Below are 22,745 nucleotides of genomic sequence, written 5' to 3'. Positions count from 1 at the left end.
GGGTTATTTGGAACACAGATCCTGTCACACAGTCTTGTCTTGTCTGTCAAAGACAAGGTAATTATCAACAGTATGCTGTTTGGGTTCTAGAAAAACAAAGAGCCTCTACTGAGATCCCTCCGTCCAGGATCTCACCTAGGTAGGTTAAAGACATCACTAGCAGAAGATGGATTTTCTACTGAATATTTATAGAACAAGTTTGCTTACTTGCCAAAGATGCTAAGCTGAAATCATCTAATGCCCATGTGTCCCCAGAGCTGCCTCTAAACAGCGACATTTTGATTCCTGTTCCTTGGACAGGAGTCATGCAGGGGTGGAGGGCAACCTCTGCTCTTTCTGTCCTCTTGCAAAATCAAGTTGTTCCTGAAAAGGGGGGAGGGGCCATCACAAGGCTCTCTTACAAGTTGGGCTTATTGGATATGAAAGCATCAGGACAAAGCATGTAAGCCCCATGGTCCTTGCACCTTCAGTGACACTCCTGAACACCGAGGACAGCTTAGTATTTGCACACTTCTGCATTCTTCACAACTGAACTCTCTCAAAACAAACGCCTTGGGGAAAGTTGGGAGAAAAGGGGGTAAGAGAGGGCTTTGTGATCACTCTTAGGAAATACCCCAGGGTAGCGACCTCCTGTCCTGTGGGAAACGAGCAGGGCTAGAGGAGGAAGGGGGGAAGCCTGAGTCATGTTTCCTGACGTGTGACAGACAGGTCCTGAAACAGAAAGCCGCAGGTTTCCAGTCTCAGGGGTATCACCTTCAAATATGTCAACGTTCTTAGGGTGGATCGGTTTCCCCAACTGCTGAGACCCTGCTGTGAGGCGAGGTCCTAAGCAAAACACAAGCCCTGACTGGGAGCCTTTGAGGAGGCAGGAGCCTTGAGGAGTTCAAAGGCAAGGCCGGCCAGTGGCCTGCACCTTCAAGAGCCACTGGGGTGAAAGGTTACTAAAGCAGGAGCCACTGACCAATAAAATTATGTTTGCCCAACTCTCTTAACAAAGAGACTAGAGACAGCATTCTGCCTGCTTAGTTTTCGGAGTCATCCCAAATCCCACTGTTGCCCACAAGATAGGGAGCTTCTTCAGGCCCAGCAGCTGACCAGCCTTCTCTCCCGGCTGGCCTCATGAAAGAGCTCAAAGGTGCACTGGAAATCTTTAATCAAGGTCTGTCATCAAAAATAAACAAATAAGAGTACAACTTGGGTCAAACAGTTATAAAGGAATCTGCCTGGGGTGAGATTTCCCGTGTTTGCTATGCTAGAACCAGGAGAAAGAAAGCATGTGTTTGTTTGACTAGAGAAGGTAAATATAAAACAAGCCTTATTCCAACCAGGCCCGCTTGAAAGGCCTGCCCCGTTAATTAAAACACCACACACGCACACCATGCAAACCGACTCTGAGGGTGCAACTGAAAGCTTGCTCACCTCCAAAGCTACCACACTGGCATGGGGCCCTCTCCTGTTTTCGTTAAAGAGCAGCTGCAGACAGTGGCAGGCATACTCTTAGGCAGGTTCCTTCTATTGGTATGGATGTGAGCTCAGCAGTCAGTGTGCTCCCCCTGCACTATCCATTGTAACACACATGCCAAGAAGAAAAACAGAATCACCATCTACCTGAGCATGGCCCCAGCTCCTCTATGAACTGCTGCTGGCTGCTGGAGAGCCAACCCCACTCCCTCTCTGATGAAGTCTGGCCAGACACACTCTGCTGGGGATACAAAAGGAAAGGCCCTACGTCCTGCCCCAGAGCAGGGCTCTGAGCAGAGTGTTGTGTTGGTGGCTCTCTTTTTGCCCCTACCCTTGGTCACTGAGTGAGCTGAGGCCCATTACACAAGGGCCTCAAGAGACCTGCCTGTGGTTCATTATAGAGGAACCTATTAAAGAGATCCATGTGCCCAAACCATGGTCCAGAAAGCTCTTCACAGTAGCCCTCTCTCCTGTACCTTACTTTAAAAAAAATCACTTTAGCAGCTGGGTAGTTAAGAAACCAAAGGTCTTCTCTCTAAAACTTCTTAAGACTCCAAAGATGACACTTATGGCCAGGCCATATGTCAGTTTGCCCAGAGCTTGCTAGAGAAGCAGATCTGAGGAAGTATCGGTGTCTGACTGGTTAGTCTCAGCTGAAGAGAGTATGCAGTCGGGCCTGCTGTCTGCATGCTATAGCACAGTCTCCCATGTCTCACCAGCTCCAGGGTTTCTGGTTCCCCTCTCAGAATGCCACACAGCCACACTCAGCCCTCACCTGCAGCTCAAAGCCACAAGCAAGCTCAAGGATCTTTCTAGAATACAAGCGCTAGCCATGCAAGCATCTCAAGGAATGACCTAATTAGGCTAAAATTCAAATTCACCTCAATATAAATGTGGACTCCAAACACCTAAAAAGAAAATACTGTTCCTCCTAGTAAAGCACTGGCACCTGAAAGTAGCCAGCAAAGCACGAGGTCACTACTAATACCCTTACTGACACAGGCAGCAAGCGCGCAGTTAGTACACGGGGCTGGGGAACTGAGTCCCTGGCCCCGTGCGTGCTAGGTAAGCTCACTCCACTAAGCAGCATGCCAACCTGTAAGCATATGTTTATATGTGACAAATTAGCCCTTAAGTGTCCGCAAGAAAGAACACTACCTTGTCAGAAACGCTTTACAGAAACCCACACTGTCACCGCTCCTAGACTCATCAGCAGATTTTAAGTGACAATAATGAAATAAATGCATGTAGTCGTTGCCTTATGCTCCAAAGACCTACAACCCAGGTTCATATGATAAATCACATTATTACAAAATTATAAATTACATCAGCCCAAATAATTACACAAGTTCAAGTTCTCTAAGTGCTTTCAGGGCTGAGAAAGGCAATGCATGTCCACATGTAATACTTGATCTCAGCATTTTTAACTACAGGCAGAAATCCGTTACTTCAATTGTTGCCAAAAATGGTAGCACATGAAGCATCACTGTGCCATTTGTGTAAATAAACAAAACAGCTTATTTTATAAAACAGTTTAACTCTTACTGAAGACTTGAAAAAATACCAAATATCACACCTGACCATCGACAAACTACCCTTTTGAAAGCCTAGGTCTTTTAGTAAGTAGTTGTATAATGAATTCACCAAACCTACAATGGCATTTCCTATAAGGAGTTCTCAGAAATTTAATAAATAATACCACCCTGTAGAACACCAGCACAAAAAACTAAGACAATTCTTTTGTAGGCTGCAAACTAATGTTTAATACCTTTATTAGAGAGGCCATTTCCTGAAGCCAGGCCTCATACTGGGGACTCATTATGTGGGATTAACTTAAGCTTAATATGTTGTTAGCTTTAGACAGTTTTCCTGCTGATGCCCAAGAAGAAATAGTGGCCACTTGGTTCTCCCTGAACTCCTAGAAGAAAGGGCTCAACCACATATTTACAACTTGACGCTTACATTATTCAGCACTGTCAAAATTACAGTTTAAGAGGCAGCTGAAGAGATGACACAGCGGTAAATACACTTGAGGAGGATCCGAGTTTGTTCCCAGCACCCAGACAGCAGCTCAGAACCATCTGTAACTCTGGTTCCAGGGGATCCAACACCTTCTCTGCCCTCAGAAGACACCAGATATTTACACGCTACACAAACAGACATGCATTCAAAGTATCCACACACATAACATAAAATAATGACAGGAAATTTGAAAGTATGGTATAAGACATTGTACCCACTCCATTATCTTAAATTGCAGAAGACTGACTTATCACCTGGAAATAGAGAGAAGGCAACTCTACCATTTCAGAGTCTGAGACACCCTGGTTTAGTTGTCCTTTAGTTTTGCATCCTCACTCTCCCTTTAGAAGTTGTGTGTTATGACAGGACCAGTGTTTTCATTGTTTACGCAACCCTGCACTGCAGCTGCACGTCGGTCTCACTAACAAACACCCCTTGCTTTTTGTCTCAACCTTGAGGCTAAACGACTGTTCTAAACTGAACATTCTTGTAAAACTGTTCATATTCTAAACTACTAGAAGAAGGAAAAATAATGTGGTTATGACAGAGAAGGGTACCAAGCAGTTAAAAAATATATGTCCACTGACTTTGCTGATCACCAACTCCCTAAAGCTCTGTGAGGAGAGTAGAGGGGACAGGACACCCCCACACCCTCACATGGCAAGGCTGGGAAGGATGCTAGGCTCAAAATGCCTGGAAAAGCATTCTGGGGAGGAGATGCCAAAGATTTTGAAGCTCCCATCAAGCCACTGGCCTCAATCCAGGTAATGGCTTTTCCTTCCCTTAGTTGCTGGCCGCAAGAGTTTTCCAGCAAAGAAAGAAAGGGAGAGTGGAAAGGGTGAGGAAGGGGCAGCTTCCAGCCCATTCTCTGTGCAGGAGAGGGCAGAAGGCTCAGGCATTGATGGGCCTGGGGCCTCCACAAAGCATTCTGGGAGGATTGCTAAGGATGGGGTCTAAAGGGCAGGGAAGCAAAGTCAGACACACAGACTGCAGGCTGGAGCTGGCCAGACCTTGCTTTTAGGGAAGAAACAGCCACCCGTCTGCCCACTCCAGCCCCCTTGGCTTGCCTACCTCCCGTTAGGAAGGAAAGCTGTCCGGAGAACAGCATTTGTCAGCACCGGGTTAAAGATGGAAGCCCCTTGGAAGGCCCACTCTATCCTGGCCTCATCCTGGCTTCCTCACTACAATGGCCAACAGTGAAGTCAGACCCATGGAGGTTAATGACCTGGCTGGCCTCATTTCACCTCCAGCTCACCACTGCACTACTCAATCTCTTCTGCCTGGCATTTTTCTTCAGTTTTAATATCAAAAATTTCACACGCCTGCTTGAGCTCCTGAACTCAGCAGAAAGGGCCATATAGCTGTCAGCAAACTGATAAGAATTTTCAAATGACTCCATTGGGCCTCTTTATAGAGAAGAGCCAAAGCAGCCCATAAAGTGAGAGGGCAGGGGCCACGGAGACCAGCCGCTCACACAGCTTCGCCATGGCACTAAAATGAGCCTCAGATTTATGGGAGTGTTTTAGCCCCTGGCCCCAATCACTGGGGGCTGAGACTCGTCTCTACTCTCCAGTGGGACTTCAAATATGAGATAGACTGGCCTGGCAAGAAAGGGGTGAGGGAAAGGAGGCTAAAGGAACAGAGAGAAAGGGGCTAAAGTAGAAAGTAAAAAAATAAAAAAGAAACACCCTAAGCCACATTCTCTCTAGAGGGATATGAACAACTACTGTTTCTGAAGGCACGAGACAGTCCCCAACCTGTAGCTCACATCCAGGTCTTCATAGCTATCTACTACCTAGATGTTAACTTGGATTTTAATTTTCCTCTGGTTGTTTATTTTGGTTTTTGTTTTTTTCAGCCTCCTCCCCTCAAAAATGAATAAAAATCATGACTTGGCACAGAAGAGACTAGAAGCTGAAGGGTAAACTCGGTGAAAAATTACTTCACTGGAAAGGGGGGAAAGTCACAATACGTGACTAAAACACAGAGACCTGCTGAGCAATCAGTGGTGGTTATCTTCCTGTGAGCCTTGCTGCTCCTGAAGAAGAGCAGAGGGGAACGCCTCCACACCAAGATGTAGGGAGTACACCCGAGCCCACAGGATGCTATTCTGTTTCAAGTTTCCAAGGCCAGAAGCAAATGCCTAATACATCCGCACACTAACTGGCTGTGGTTCCTCAAGACCACGCTCCTTACCAGGAGGCACTCTCCCAAATTCAGATGCAGACCCCAGGGAGTTCCTGAGTGACCACCAGCACGGAGCAGGCAGCAGAACCCACACGCTTGAAACACATGATCTCATTTGGTGGGTGAGACCTCTAGGCAGTCTCACCCGGCCCAGCTTGACGCTGGAAAGCTGAAGCCTGGAAAGTGGAATAACCGGCCCTCAACCACAGAGTCCATCGACAGACCACAGAGTTAGGGTCTAAATTCAGGTCTCGCCCACTCACAAGCTTCCCACTACCATGTTTTAAAAGCTTCTGTGATTAGGACTCACAGTTAAAACAGACAATATGCTTCCTATGGCAAGTTAAGGCAGACTTTTTTTTTAAACTTTCTGTGCTATGGATTGAACACAAGTGTATGCTAGGCAAGTGCTTTACCACCAAGCTATACCCCGCCCAACAACTCAAGACGGAAGCCAATGCTTCAGGAAACAATTACCTTCACCATATAACACTCTTGAGAGTTTCCTATTCTCTTAAAAAAAAAAAAATTAGATGCCAGTTGTGACCCACTGAATTGACCTCAGCTCACCCCAGGCTGAAAAACACTGCCGTATATCACATAAAAACAAAAAGCAAAATACCGGACTAGGTGCCTTGAGACCTGGGTTCCAGTACTCCAGCTCTCAGATGTGTCCTTAAGGTCATCAGGTCCCCAGGCCTCACTGGTCATTGGTGAAACCTGAAGAATGCCTGGATAATTTCTAAGATTGGATTTTTACAAAACTTCAATTACCTAGTCTCCCCTTTCCTCACACACGCCATTTTCTCTCCAAGTGTTATTCACCCCTTTCCTTCTAACTCACTATGAATCTCTCTGCTGCTAACACTGCAAGTCCTCCCAGCCCGGGATGCTTCGTGAGAGTCTTCGCAGCCCAGATACTTCATCTGACTCCCACTTATCTACCAGATCTCCAGTGGAGAGCAACGCAGCTCATCCCCTCTTCCCCAGCACAGGGCCCAGGGGTGAAGCCTCCTTTCTCCTGAACTGCTCTCCTCTGGCAGACTTTCCCGATGACCCTCAGGGCAACTGGCCTGTGACTTCTCATTACTGTTGATACTTGTGCCGGTAACTTGAGTTCCCCTGAGACTAAAGAGGCTGCACTCCTACACAATGCCCTGTTTTAGTCTCCTTTAATGTACCAACACAGTGCTAGGAACAAAGTCTTCACTTAGGCTATGTTCATCTGAAGGCTGTGGCAATGGCTAAGTCGTTAGGGTGACTGCCGTACATATGAGGACCTGAGTCTGGACCCCACACCCACGTAAGAGGTAGTGCATGGCGATACAGGCCTGTAAGCACAATGCTGGGGGCTGGATGGGAGTGAGGGGCATAGTTGAGGTTCTCTGAGACTTGCTGGCCAGCCAGAGGAGCCAGTCAGTAAGAGACCCTATCTCAGAAAAGCAAGAGGGACAGTGATGTAAGCAGACAGCAGATGTGGACTTCTGGCTTTCACATGCATGTGCGGAGACATGCACATACAAACACACTACAAACAAACATATACATACCGACCTAGTATGCATAAGTTTACAGTTAAGTGAATTCCTGTAGAAAATCCAAATCAATGAACCAACGCTGTATCACAGCACGATAGCCGAGCTGTGACACTGCCCAGTTAAGCTTGCACACGGACAAGACATACCAAGGCTGTCAGAGAACACGGCTTTATGGTCTCTCCATCTGGACCTCGAGGATTTAAATCTCAGAAGCTATACCAAACAACTGCAAATCAGTCCAAACCTTAAAGACAGGAAAATTTATTTACAGGCCCCAGTGCACTATAAATCTGAGACAGTTCTATTAAAATGCTTTTCTTGGCTTCCCATCAGATACTTGGTAAAAGTCTTTTTTCCAACAACGTTCCTAATACCAAAGTTTCAAAAAAGAAAAAAAAAAGGCTTAACATACGCACGGAGAAATGTTCTTCCTTAAGATGTCGACGAAACCAGTCCTTATTTACCCTGCTTTAAACAACTGCACAGACTGCTCCCTCACAGTGTGGGGTTACATACATGGGAAAACTCCAACACTGACTACACAGTACTACTGAAAAAAACAGCCATTGAAAATCTCCCCCAAGCAATAGCGACAGGGCCTTTGGGCATCAGAACTCACTTCTTTCCAGGGAAGAATTCCAGCTCAAAATGTGTTCCCTCTGAGGGGAAGTGACAATAGTATTTTTCTTCTCTGAGTGCTGGGGTCTAAAATCAGGGCCTCATGCACAGCAGGCAAATGTTCTACCACTGAGCTGCACTGCCAGCCCCACGCTTTTTAAGAGCAAGCTGGAAAGCTAGCCTGAGGAAGACAACAGAGTGGCATCAGAACAGAAGGGAAACAGTTCTGTGTGTGTGTGTGTGCGCGTGTGTGTGTGTGTGCGTGTGTGTGGGCACGTGTGTGTATGTAGTTTGAAGAGTATAATATACTAATTAATTACATGTATACATGTATGTGTGAAAATGTTAGTGTATTTGATTGTGTGTAATTCCAAGCATATACTCTAATTTATTATATGTGCACATGTGTGAGTGTGCACAGTCCCAAGAGTAAAATCTAATTTGTTTATTACATATGTACCTGTGTGAAAGTACATGTAGTCCCAGGAGTATAATCTACCAACTTATTTATTGTATGTGCACGTGTGTGTTGGGTATGTGTGAAGTAACAAAATTAAAATGTACTTGTCTATTTATTACGTGTGTGTGTAGTGTGCAATGTGTTGGCACATGTGTGTGGCACACTAGTGTATAGAAGGACAACGTGCAGGAATTGGTGCCCTCCTTCACCATGTGGGTCCCAGGGATTGAACTGGGGTCATCAGGCTGCCACAACAAGCCCCCTTTGCCTCTGTGCCATCTCAGGCCCTAACTTATGTAGACAGAAAATTCTCCATTTCACAGTTGGGAGTGAGGGGTAAGAAGCACATGAATTACAGCACGGACCGCGGAAATCAGCGATGACGCCCTTTCTTCCTGATGCATTTCCAGGGTGTCCAGCCTGAACTGTCTCAATCCACCACTTTGGGGAGAAGGCTAGTGAGGTGACAGGAAGTCAGCTTGACTGGCTGGGAATGCAGCCTGACTTCACTCACAGCCCAGGCCAAATGGCCCTGGTGTCTGAGTGCATGTGTGGCAGAACGGGGAATGCCCTGCCTGATCAGGTGGTGTGGTCTTAGAAGATGTGTAAAAAGTTGACTCTTCTAATAGCCTATCTCCCTCCTGAGGGAAGGATCTATGGTGTAAACAGGGGCTCTGACACCCTCCTCTAGTCTCTATGGGCATCAGGCACTCAGGTGGTGCACAGATATAACGTGCAAGCGAACCACTCCCACCACGCATAGAACAAAGATAAGTAAATCTAAACAAACAAACAAGAACTTGCCAAACAGAAAACCTTGTAAGGCATAGATGATCCGTGTGTGTGTGCGTGTGTGTGTGTGTAACAGATTACACTTCAAGGAGTTGAAGTGCCCATTAATGACAGCTTTGGGAAAATGGTATACAAATAGATCTCAAGACTGAGAAGGTAAACCATGAAAAACAAAGCAAAGACAGTAAGCCCCCAAAGAACTGCGCCATCTTTACTGTAGGGAGGCCGACATTTCTGGGCTTGTGTTTGCAATGCTAAGAGTTCTGACCCATCTCAGAGACTCTTTTGTGTCATTGCCTTCCCCTTCAAGATTGTGACATCCAAACAGCTGTAGCCATGGAAACCAAATATTGGGATCGAATGCATGGAGAGTCTGTGTAAATAAGCAAAACGAGAGCGCCCTCCGGGGGCTTGCCTGCAAGTAAAGCACATGAGCTAGGACACAGGCACAGCTCTTCAGCCGGGCCTTCAGCCAGGCCTCTCCTGCTAAGTCTGAACTCCTTGCTGTGGGTAGAAGCGCTGTACCCCCATCTGCTAAGCAGTGGTCTGCTGACTCAGCTCCCAGCATCTCCAAGGCTTCTTGGCAGCACAGATACGCAGCGTATTTACTAGGCAACCACAAAGGTACACTAGATGTAACAGACCAGAAACCTGCAGCTTTACTTTTTCTGAGTGCTGGTGACTAGAGAGAAGACAAGATGTTGAAGTCTTTGCCACCTCAAAGGCCCCTAGTCAACTGAGTACAAAGGAGAGTTCAAAGGCGAGGCAGGCTCCTGACTTCCACCTCCTAGTGTTGCTAGGGTTAGAGGTCACCACTGGTGGAGCCACTGACTAATAAAACAAGTGTTTGGGAGCTCTGCTCAGCAGATAAACTAGGGGTCCACTTACACCTTTCCCCCATCACACAAACATTTTTAACTAGCCAGTCCAGCGTCTCCAAGTATGTGCCTTCTGAGACAGGAGACAGCATGCTTTCTCCTGTGCCTCAAGGAAGACTGGGGGCATGAATGTACCATTTGACTGCAGAGAAACATTTAGCTGTAATTTTCCTCCTGTCCTTGAACAAAACAAAGCTCAAAAGGCCATCTTCCCAGCCAACCTGCCCTGGCAACTGCAACCTGACCTTAGTGCACCCTGGAACTCCAACACCACCTTCCCAACCAGCTCTGAGGGTAAACACTGCACCCCAAGATGACTTTTGCCCTTACAGGCAGTCACAGAGCCTTACTGCCGCCCAGTTTCTCCCTGAAATAAAAAACAAACAATTAGGGCTTCAATAAATCAATTAACTAGTTAATTAGCACATGGGACAATAAAAGTCCAACTGAGACCCAGCTTTCCTAAGACAGTTGTCACATCTATTAAACTGAAGGGACAGCTTTTAACGTCCCTTCTAAAGCCCTGCAAGTTGAAACTAGACTTCCCAAGGCCGCGTGTCCTCACACTGCTCACAGGGGCCTTTCGGAACTACCTGCCAGAGACACTTTTCTCTGGTATGTTCTTCTTCATAACTAATTCACAGCTTTCCTCACAGCCTTGTCTGAAGGTATGGCTGCCTTCATGCCTCTCTCCTTTAGGACAACTGAACTCTCAGTTAGAATTAAGATGATAATGAATGTACCAAACACTCAGATCATAGCCTTTCTTTAAAAAAAAAAAAAAGTTTATTTCGTTAGTTCTAATTACCCCCCTTCCCACTGTGTGTGTGTGTGTGTGTGTGTGTGTGTGTGTGTGTGTGTGTGTGTGTATCCATCTGTGCACATCTTGGGTTTTGTCCCATGTTGGCAGAGAAAGCTCTGTCACCTGAGCAAAATGGTCTTCAGGGAGCAGCGGTGAGGACCATATTCCTTGAAAAGCAAGCAGCTCCTGGAACTTCTCACAGATTTAAACCCATGGGCAGGAAATTTAGTCACTTAAAAGTGGATGGAGACCCCTGCTGGCGACAACTGTCCCTGCAGCTCAGTAAGCTCTTGTTCTGATTGTCTCAGGATGACTAGGCCCTGGTATTGGTTCATGTTGACCTCTCACCTGAGGTACCAGGCCCAGTGATTGCACATACAACCGGTGTTCTCCAAAAGGCATAAGCTGAGATTACAAAAAGACCTGAAGTTGAGCTCCCACGGAGGATTTTCTGAGGTAGATGAACACTCCAGCCAAAGCTCAATCAGCAGATGTAAACAGAAGACAGAGGATAGCACGTGTGGTTACAGACAAGAGCACACACTCTAACCACTCTAAACCACATTGATGACTCTCCCAAAGACCCATATGTAAAGGCTTGGTCCTCAGGGAGGAGCTCTGGGAAGCACTGCGGCCTGAAAGAGCTGAAGCCCACAGAGGGGTCCTCAGGTCAGTGGGTGTGCCCTCAAAGGAGGCTGTGGGGCTCAACAGCCCCCCTCGTGCTCTCTCAAGACCATGTACCCCAACATGTGCACCCGCATTGACATCGTGGGCCAAACCCAGTAAGCTGATAGCATCAGATGTGAGCCTCTAAGCTGTTCTCTTTCTAAGCTCACTGCCTCCAGTACTTCTTTGTAGTGGCATGACACTCTTCAAACTGAGAGGTGGCATATTATTAGTGGAACTAGTGCTTCCCAGCTAAACCTGACTGCTCCCATTCAAGGAGAACATTTGGTAGTTGTTAGAACTTGCAGGAGGGGCAGGTGCTACTGGTTTCTAGTCAGAGTTCAATTTTGTCAGCCTTTATATCAAACTGGAAATTATCTCAAGCATGTTTAGTTGGGGCCAGTCCAGTTCAGAAATGTGGGGTTGGGGGAAAGAAGAGGCTACTTGGGAAACACAAAACCTGAGGAAAGGCAGCCAGGCACTTTGGACAGTCAACTAAATGAACACTGGAAGCATGGGAGGAGTGAGAGGGGGAGCTGGTGTGGTGGAAGGTGCCCACCAGCAGAGGGCACCTCTGTGACCGGAAAAGAGACAACCTCTTAAATACCAGTGCTGGATGGGAGGGTAATGCTCCTGCCAGAGACAAGATCTCCCCAGAGTTGTTACATGGCTGCCTAAAACATGAAGGGTGACTCAGCCAAGCCCTTCATTCCATAGATGATAAGATGAAAGCCTACAACAGCTCAGTGCTTAGGACAGACACACAATTAGAATGGACAGGGGCAGGGCTCAGACCCAGTGTTCAAACTCAATAACCAACAGGCAGCATGCTTCACATGCCCTTCATTCATTCCGTCTCAGCTGTCCCAGGGACCACAAGCCGGTCACTGACAGCTGGACACCAGGCCCGTCCCAGGCAGGCACTCCCGCCCTAACCCTGCAGAGCAAGCACGCCAATCTTTGGGCTGTCAAGAGGCACTCTGTTCCAAAACACAGTGATCCCTTTCTCAGCATGGGGCTGCTGGGGCCCCATGCACAGAATCTGCTCATCTCCCCAGCCCTGGCTTCTCCCTAACATTCCTAGAGTAGAATCTGTATGAGGTGCAAACTTATTTAGTGCATGATTCTATAATTAATCTAGTATGCAAAGACACTATCAGCTAGGGTGTGAAGGCAAATGCCTTCAGTTCCAGCACACTGGAGGCAGAGGTGGGTGGGTCTCTGTGAGGTCCAGGCAAGTCTGGTTTACTTAGTGAGATTCTATCTTTAAAAAAAAAGTGATACAAGGACACACCCAGACTTTTCGAGGGACAGTTTTCTCCAAATGCTCTAGGTTTATGGTGAAGATCTGGCAATCTCTAGACTGATTCTCAGATTCACAAAGCTCAGATAAGGTCAGTGGTGAATAACAACAGGAAGCCAGAACCTCCAAGCCAGCACAGTGGACCATGAGGAGCCAGTAGGGAAGCTATCAGCATCAGCAACCTTAGATCTTCTCGCTACCAGGATGGCACAAAGCTGTTCAGAGGGGCCCTCTGGAACCCACAGAAGACAGAGTACAGGCTGGCATTCCAGGAGATCCAAGAAGCTCCAGGCCAATCTCTGTGTGAAAAGATGGTTAGTGTCACTAAAGCTTGAGGGCCTGTATTAAAGACCTGATCTCTGATGGCAGCATGGGGGTATGGTAAAGCTTTAGAAAGGGAGGCAGTTTGCTTAGGTCATGGGATGCATTCTTGAAGGAGACTGCGGGGCTGTGGCCCTTTCTCTCTTCTCTTAATGCATGAAGTAGACTGTTCTGCTTGCTCTGTACTCCACCAGGACCTGCTGTCCCTCTCCCAGCAACAACTCTATCCAGTCATAGCCTGGAATCTGCTGACCTGGGACCCCAAAGCAGCCCCTTCCTCTTTGTAATGTGGTTATCTCCAGTATTTGTCACAGTGCTGAAGTTACTAACCCTGACACCAAAGTGCATGGGGCAGGACTGAGCATGATCAGTTTCCCTCTCTCCTAAATCCCTGGAGTGACAAGTTTTGGGAACTTTTACCCGATACCAACAGCGCACGGTAAAGAGACTGGACAACATACCCACAGTGTAAATGCTATAGAGCAGAGGGGGTTGGAGTACCCAGGAGGGCCTCATCAGAGTAAAAGAGGACCAACAGTTGGCCAAGCTGAGAACACACTTAGGAAGCCGGTAGCTCTGCATCTCCTCATCCTACAGCTGGGTGACTGCCTGCCCTCATCTATATAGCCTGTTGGTGAGGAGCAAGGCTGCATGCTGAGAACCTCCAAGTCTCTTCTCACTCAATTCCTTCACTCACCTGTGTGTATGTGATGTACGGGAAGGCCAGAGGTCTGTGAGTGTGTGTGCCTATGTGGGTATGTGTGTGTGTGTCCGTGTGTGTGTGTGTGTGTGTGTGTGTGTGTGTGTGTGTGTGTGATGTATGTGGAGGCCAGATATCTATATCAGGTCTTTCCTTGATTCTTCGCTACCACTATTATCATGATCATCATCAAGACAAGGTCTCTCACTTACCCTTGAGCCTGTCACTAGACTGAGTTCCAGGCATCCGCCTGTGCCCATCTCAGCAGCACTAGAGTTATGGGCGTGTGTCACCAAGCCTGGCTTGTACAGGAGTCCACAAAGTACACACTCAGATCCTCACGCTTGCACGGCAAGCACGTTGCTGACCGAGCCATATCTCTGGCCCATGTAGACAATTCTGATAAAGATTAAAACACTAAAATCCAGAAAAAGAAAGACACAGGAGGATGATCGCAGCACCGATTTCAGGGCCATTTCTTAAATGTCCTTAACTTGCCTGACAGGGAAGCCTGGTGCGGCTCCTTTACGAGAGAGAGAGAACAATGGGGGGAATGCAAACCCAGTGAAGTTCTCCAGGTAGCCAGAGAACTGCCCAGGGAAGGGTCAAAAGGCAGAGAGGACTGCAGAGGGAGTCAGGATGTTGCTGAGTGGGGAACAAGACCACAGGCACAAAGGCTGTCTTCCTTTGGACACAGCCAAACAAGCTGACCTGCTTCCCTGGCCGTCTTGGTCACTGTCCTCTTCTATCACTTGCACCCTGAAATCACAGTAGGCATCTCCCAGCACAGCCCGAAACCCCAGTCAGTAATCTAAACCAGTGGTTCTCAACCTTCATAATGCTGTGACCCTTTAATACAGTTCCTTATGCTGTAGAGACCCCAACCATAAAATTATTTCATTGCTACTTCATAACTGTAATTTTGCTACTGTTATGAATGGTAATGCAAATATCTCATATGCAGATATATGACCTCCAAAGAGCTGCGCCCCACAGGCTGAGAAGCACTGAGCTAAGCCTTACTTGAGGCAACTCACCTAACCTTCCCTTCCTGTTACTAGCTGATACAGCAAATACACAGCCCCACTGAGCAGCTGGCTGGAGGCCCTCTGTGTCCAAGCCACTGATCCAGCACCCCCTCTTCCCCTTCACAGCCAGGTGTCTCGGCTTTGGCCCTTACCTGTCTCTGCATCTCTTCAATCTGCCTCTGTGGGATGTCCTGCAGGATGCTGTACATGTCTGCAATCTTGTCCTCTGGGATGACCACGGATGCCCTGGAGACAACAGCACTATTTACATGTGCACAGCCCTTCCAGAGAGCAACACTGTAAGTTGTCCAATTCCCTTCTCGTGAGCACAAACAAAGCCCCGGAACTCCTTCAGCCCTACCTCCTTCCCTGTCTGTCCTATCCTCCCCGGCATCACAGTCACTAACTACAGCAAATTCTGCCCTGCCGAAGGGCCTCTGCATGTGACATGCTGCATTCCTGTCCACCCTTCCTTACCCTTCATAGCACTCCCTAAATTAACAACTACTTCCCCTACTTAACATCTATACATTAACGTCTATACATCTATCCATTGATTCAGCATTTACTTATGACAGACCTACTACATGCTGGGCACTGACAATCCAACAGAGAACACCAGAAGAAAGTGAGGGGTGATCAGGGCCTAAGAAGGCCCATGAAAAGGGAGTTCCAGGCACGGGACTAAGGAGTGAAAGGCCAAGGAAGCATCACGTCGGGCATGGTCCAGGAACAGCTAGCTAGCTAGCAGGCTCCTCCGGCTGCCACAGAGTAAACAGGATGGAGAAGAATGTGAGTTAAGCGGAGGGAGCAGGGAGGTTGGGTTGCAGCAAGGCACACCAGACCTTGGAGGCCTCAGAGGACTGAGCTGGGAAACCACTAGGAGATGGAGGCAAAGGCTGAATAAGCTCCAGCAGGCCCATGCTGTCTGTGGGGTCAGTAAGTGACAGGAAGCAGGCCCAAGAGCAGGAAGAAGGACTGGAGCCCCTGCAGAGGCAGCAGAGCCACATAGCAGTGGAGCTGGGGGGCATGCAGGGCTTCCTACGCCCCACGCTCCACAGGATTCACTCACAGATTGGGTAAGGGGATACTGGCGCTGACTTGCAGAAGTACAGCATGCAGAGGGTGTAACTCTACTTGCATAAATAGCTCATTAAAATCCATTCCTGCCCATAGGTTAGTCCGCTCACCACTGTACCCAGAATGCCCAGTGCACAGCCTCGCACACAGCCAAGACTTCATGGACATCTGCTAAATAAGTACGTGATTTTTGCAAAAGAAACAGGACTGAGGACCAAAAAAAAATCTGCCATAATTTCAAACCTAGCCAGCAAGAGCTGGTTATCTGACCTCAGACCTCTGGCTCCAAGCAGAATCCTCCTGCTGCTCACCCATAACACAACACTGAGGCCGACCTTGATCTCTGTGGGAAGCCCTTTCACACCCGCTACATCACTGCTCTGCAAGGCTCGCGTAGGGAGGCCCAGTGAGTCTGAGCAATCACATCACACCATGTGGGGAACTGTGGGTTCACTGCTCTCCCATCACTAAGTAGAGAGCTTCCTTGAAGAAAGGCCTAACCTTGCTCCTTTTGGAGATCCTATGGCTGACTGACGCTGAGGGTTTGAAAGAAACGTCCCCATAGGCTTGAATGTTGAACACTCGGTTTCCAGCTGGTGGTGCTGACTGGGGAGCTTATGGGGAAGTATGTCACTGGGGGTGAGAGTCCATAGCCTCACCTGCCCGAACCCCAGCTCTCCCTCTGTGCAGTTCTCAACCTGTGGGTCACAACTCCTTAAGGGGTCAAAACAACCCTTTCACAGGGATTGCATATCAGATAGCCTACATATCCAATATGTACATTATAATTGATAATGGTAGCAAAATTATAGTTCTAAAGTAGCAACATAAAAAATTTTATGGTTGGGGTCACCACAACAGAAAGAACCATATTAAGGAAGTACTAACTGCATGAGGAAGGTTGAAAACCACTGCTCTAGCACCATGCGCCAAAATAAACACTTTCTTCCTAAGGTCACTTGGGTTACAGTATCTTATTGCAGCAACAGAAAACAAACTAGTAGTATAGTACTATCAAATACCAGGTGCTCAATAAATGCTTTCATGCCTAGATATTGCCAGGAGTAGTTCCTTGCTCCCCTAAGACATAAAAAAGGACTTCATATGCTCTTCTTACAAGTGGCCAGGCCCCTGTTCCTTTTCTGGGATCACACAGCCCTCTACACATACATCTGTTCATGTTACATGGGTTGAACACCGCAACCCAAAACTCCAAGATCCAAAGTGCTTCCAAATCTGGTTTGTTGGTCACCAGCATGGCACCACACATGGAAAATTCATACCACTAGACTCTGCTTGATGCACAGAATTATTAAAACTATCGTGTGGCTTCCTTGGAGGCCACCTGCATAAGCAGTCTATAGAATATAACAAATTTTATGTTTATACTTGGTTCCCTCAATAAGATGTATCACTATATGTAATTGATATTCCAAAGCCACAAGAACCCATAATCTGAAACACTCTGACCCCAACATTTCAGGTAAGATTCTAACCTCCTCAGGAGCAGAAACTACCCTATTATTAGATGATAAAATGCCATTTTCTTAAGAGCAGGCTTTCTAATAAATGTAAGATGGATGATAAGATATTATCAATTATTGCTATTTAAATTGTTCAAATGTCTTTGTTGTTGGATTAGGATAAATTATGATAAGGAGCTAGGGGAGAAGAAAGTGATTAATAGTTGTGGCAAATACATGGGTATGGGATATACAGCAAAGAAATTAAATTTCAACAGTCTTCCACCAGTCTTGTGGAAATGACATTTGGGATCACAGAGCAGTGATCTACACATGTCCCTCTGTCTTGGAGTTCCCAAGTTTTCCTCATCCAGATAGAGGCTTTCCAGCTACTGGCGGCCAGTACACTGTGCAGTTTCATAGCAACTTCACAGCAGTGGCTCTTGACTGCAGTTATGAAGCTAGTTACCAGGACACTCCAACTCAGAATCCCCGGGAAAAGGCCAGAAACTGTCCAGCTGTGTCTAAACTGCACCAGCTGAGGAGTGGCGACTGCTTCGTGGAAAGAATCAGGGAGTAAGTATCTTAGACTTTGTAAGCCACCCAGTCTCTGCAATTACTCAGCACTGTACAACTGACATGGAAATGAAGGCGTACAGCAGTGATTCACTAAGACTTTCCTTACAAAAACAGCCAGCCTGTGGGTTCGGCCCACTGGACTCTGAACTGTTCTAAGCCAATGCACTAAGTCTGATGGAAGACACAGCAAAGAGGCTGTAACAGCAGCAGCTGGGAATCACTCATTCTAGGCCTAGTCCCAAGGTGCCTTCCATTTTGGAATATTTGCATGAATATAACTTGGGACTAAATATGAAGATTTGTTTATGTTCTGAGCATTTGTGACACATACAAACTAAATAGACAGTATACCAGTACCCTTTGATTGTTCACTCTTGCCAAACTTCAGAGGCTATAAAACGTTCATACTTTAATATAATCGAAATGCCCAGATAGACAACTTGGGGAGGGACAGCAAGGCAACAGTTGCTTCCTGGAGGACTGTAGGGCTATCCCCTATCATATGTGCTCAGTGCTGGCCTCTGAATCCTCTTGGCCAATCTGGAGCCACAAACAACGCTCTAAAGAATGTGGCAAGCAGTGTGTCACACTCACATGGTTTTGGCCACACTCAAGGTCATTTTTTTTTTTTAATAATGGGCTTCAATATCATGCATGTATTTCAGGTACTTGGATCTTATCTACCAAACTATTTCCTTCTGCACGTCCCTACATAGCATTTTGACTGTGAGCTATTATATAATGTCCAGTGTGGAACTGTGCACCTGTGGCATTCGTGACAGTGCTCAAAAGCGTCACACTCTGGAATGTTTCCAACTTACAAGTTAGGCACTCAACCTGTAGTTCTCAAAACTGCGTTATCTATCACGATGGTCTTTCTTTCCAATATTGGCCAAGCCACCAGCTACGGTTCACTAGATGGTATACCCACCTCTTCCAGTCAAGAACTTCAGAGAAAGGCAGAATATAGGAGTCTGCAATGATGACTGGGACACAGCCAGCCTGTAAGACATCGCTCAGTACCGCCTGACCCAGTCGAGCTCCTCGAAGGACCACACAGAAAGTGGCCTCCTGCAGCAACACAAGAGAAGGCTGAGGTTACAAAGCAGTCTCACGGATCATTTACTCGGATCCCTGCACACTGTGGCGTCCCTCAAGGCTTAAAGCTGAGCAGCACCGAGGCATCTAGAAACTGCTAGAAGACCTCACACCTTCGGAACAGGAAACTGGCTGTAGAACTTCCCACCTTACTTCTTCAGTGCACCCCCAGTGCCACCAGGGCTGGTGGTCTGCACTCATTCAGAGTCAGCATCAAAGACTTCCTCTGATCAGGTGACCACATGAGGTGCTGCAGATGGGCTTCCATGAGTGCTGATGAACTGGGAACACACATGGCATGTGGTCTCGACACCTCGCTGCCAGCCTGCAATGGGGAAGGCCGTCTAGAGGACCATCGTAAGTAACATCAGGGATCTCTGCTGTCACCTGAGTCCCCTAGGCCCTAGCAGTGTCTGTCTGTAGAAGGTAATCATTAATGGTACACAGCCTTGAGAAGGCTTTAAAATATGTTCTATCTAGAGACAAGAAGTCCAACAAAAGTGAACTCCCAGACGATCTCTTCCTCACTCTCTCTTACCTCTCAGTGTGGGGAATGCTGGAAATGGAAGATGTAAAGAGAAAGAACAGGTACCATGGGCACCACATCCTAAAATGAGACCCTAATTCTCTTGTTCCCAGATTCCCCACTTTCTGTTTCTTCAGGAGGAAATGAAAGGATTTAAAAATAAAACGTGACCTGATCTTTAAAGTGAGGGAAAGAAGCCAGGCCAAGTGGCTCCTATCTGTAATCTCAATATTTGGGAAGATGAGGCAGGGTATCCCTTTGCACACGGGGTAGCCAACCTGGGCTACACAGGCAAACTCTGGTTTAAAAAGTAATAATAATAATCCTGTTCCCCCTTGTCCTCCCAAACAAAATAAATATAATTTTAAAAAAGAAAACAGTATCTTAAAACTGATTACTGAACTGAGTGAATGTACTATTGGGGCTGGTGAGATGGCTCAGCCAGTAAAAACACCTGCTACCAGGTCTAACAACCTGAGTGTAATACACCCAAGGGGTGGAAGGAGCAAACCAATGCCATCAAAGATGCCCTCTGACCTCCACACGCTGTTCTGTGGTATATGCACATGCACACACACATCCACACCAAACAACCTAATAAAACATTTTGTTTAAAAATAGGGAAAGGTCAGGAAAAATATGAGAAATTCAATCTCCCAAATGCCTCTGGATTTTTCACAGGAGAGAAGTATCGGAGGGGGTGGGGCGAGCCTGGCGCCTAGGCTGCAGTGGGCAGCTTTCCTGCCTGAGGAGCTTCGGCCAGATGTGGACACATGCCGATAGTTCTTCCTGTCCAGACAAAGGTTACTATAAACACCGCCTGCATCTCCACCATTATCAGCCAGAGACTCCTGGGGGAGACGGCACTTCTTGAGAGAGTATGCTAACAATCTCAGGATGGGCCAACTCTCTGAAGATTTTTTAAATTAGTAAATACACAAATATATAAAATTACATCACCTCCTTGATAGTTCTCCTTGAACTAACTTAAATGTTTAAGAGAGAAAGGCTCCAACTCTCCTTTCCTAGCCGCCCCCCCCAGGCCCTAAAATGTCATATAGTCTGCCTATAAACAGTCCCCAAAGGGCTTTGCTTTGTGCTTATGGAGGAACACATTTATAATGGAAGTAAAGGGTGTGCTGTGGGTGACCAAAACCAGAGCAACAAGAACAGCTTGATGCTGAGGGAAAGCCAACTGGCCCTGTGGTCTGGAGATGCTTTTCTCTGGACCAGCCTATGAATACAGGGGCAATAGCAAGAAACATTTGTGTGCTCTGCCTGTACAGCTTCTTGGGAAGCCAGAGGATTTGCAACTCTGAAGTACAGTGAGTATCTGAAAGGATTCTTAACCTCTGCAGACCGAGCAGCCTCACACAACACCACCCCCTCAAGCTCCCTCCAGCAAAGAGCCACGTCTTCTCCCCTTGGTTAATACCCGGTTACTTGTGGAAAACAGCTCCTGGTACTGAGGTCTGTTTCATTCCACGGTGGCAGCCCGCCCTGAGACTGGCAAGGTCTTGAGTGGCACTCACCTGCAGCACCTGGGGGTAATCAAAGGCCTGGTGCTGGTGGCAGCGCTTGCGGACAGAGAGGGTGCCTTCCGAGAGATTGGTGCATTTGTCCAGGACTAACACCGACTCTTTGTGTTTGGCCTGGAGGGCTTCTAGTTCCTCTCTGTACTCAGGGTGGATGGCCATCTGAGAGGACAGCAGAAAGTACCGCCGGGGACTACAGGAGAGAAGAGAACGCCACTTGGGATCAGTCAGTCAGGTCAGACAAAGTTTAGCGTTGAAATTCCAGGAACAGGTATTTGCTGGCCAGTATCAACATACACCATTCATTTTTAAAATTATACTGAATCACATTACTGGATATTTAAAACATTGCACTATATAAAAACAAGGTATGACTCACTTGCATTCCGAAATATGAAACCACAAAATTTTTTATTTAGGCAAAGCTCTTTTCTTTTTCTTTCTTTCGTTTTTGTTTTTGTTTCTTTTTGTTGTTTTGTTTTGAAACAGCATCTGTCTATGTACTCCTGGCTGGCCTACAACTTTCTGTGTAGACCAGGCTAGTCTCAGTCTCACTGACATTTGCCTGCCTCTGCCTCTGCGTGCTTGGATTAAAGACCTGTACCACCATTCCCAGCAGAAACAGTTCTCAATATGTGAAGAAAATGCTCACAGCATGCTAATATTCCAGTGTGTCCTATAAACACAGATATGTATACACAGAGAAAAAACAGGCTGACTACTTAGACAGAACAAGAAAAAGTTACCCTTTATTTAACTTGAGTCTGGGGTCTGAGGAGAATATGAAAGCTGGCTGCATTCTTCAAGCGAGACACAAGGAGTCCCCTTGATGGGCCACAGTGCCAAACAATACACTATGCTATGCAAGTCTCCAATCTCAAGGCCACATGGGCAGAAAAGAAAGCTAAAATCCAGAAATAGGGTGGGGGTTGGGGGATTATCCTTACCACAACATAGGACCCATCCCAACACATGGGTGGTAAGGATACAGAAAGCAAACAGAAAGAAGAAAGACACCAAAGGTCCACTGCTATGCAGGTCTCCAAAGACAAAAATATGAGAATGGGGCACACGTTAGATGTCCCAGATACTCACGAGGTTGAGGCAGGAGCTGACTGATCATGGGGTTTCAAGCTCATCAACAGATTTATAATTTATGAATTATAAAGTGAGATTACTTAGCCCATAAAGGTACTTGCTACCAAGCCTGATGACCTGAGCTCAGTCCCTGGACCCCACATGGTGGGAAGAGAGAACTAACTCTCATTAAGCATCCTCCTATTGCCGCCTGTGCACTGTGGCGCGCGCACACACGCACGCACACACACACACACACACACACACACACACGAATTCACAGATGCACTCACACATGCAGGAAAGCACAAATAAGCATAAAGAAGTTGATAATGTGATGGGTTCCCGGGAGGTGGTGGACACGTTAGGAGGGGACCACTGGATGAAGCATGTGGCTGAGGTGTGATTGAAGCATGTGTTCTGACTCTGGTCCTGCCGCTTCCTTCCAGCTTTCCTGGCCGCTATAAGATAAGCAGCTTTGTCCCACCACATATGCACACCACCAGGGTGCCCTGCTTTGGCAGGACCCAGCATGAACTGAAGCCTCTGAAACATGAGCTAGACCCTCCCTCAAGCAAACAAGACTATCAAGGAGATGTGGGAGAGTAGAC

At 47.0% G+C, this 22,745-nt stretch overlaps 1 protein-coding gene across 1 annotated transcript in view; it reads right to left on the bottom strand.

Annotated features, from left to right (window-relative positions):
* Ext2 (exostosin glycosyltransferase 2) overlaps positions 1 to 22,745 on the bottom strand; it is a 139,729-nt gene that overhangs the window by 90,185 nt on the left and 26,799 nt on the right. Inside the window, exons 5-7 of the mRNA XM_055600055.1 lie at positions 21,055 to 21,250; positions 18,830 to 18,969; positions 14,929 to 15,022 (exon numbers count right to left, since the gene is read on the bottom strand). Coding sequence (XP_055456030.1) covers positions 14,929 to 15,022; positions 18,830 to 18,969; positions 21,055 to 21,250 — 430 coding nt within the window. The remainder of the gene's footprint in view (positions 1 to 14,928; positions 15,023 to 18,829; positions 18,970 to 21,054; positions 21,251 to 22,745) is intronic.

Source organism: Psammomys obesus, unplaced genomic scaffold (assembly GCF_907164565.1).
Source record: "Psammomys obesus unplaced genomic scaffold, mPsaObe1.curated_primary_1811, whole genome shotgun sequence".
Taxonomy (NCBI): Eukaryota; Metazoa; Chordata; class Mammalia; order Rodentia; family Muridae; genus Psammomys; species Psammomys obesus.
The sequence above is the reverse complement of the archived record's forward strand: the minus strand, read 5'-3'. Positions and strand labels throughout refer to the sequence as shown.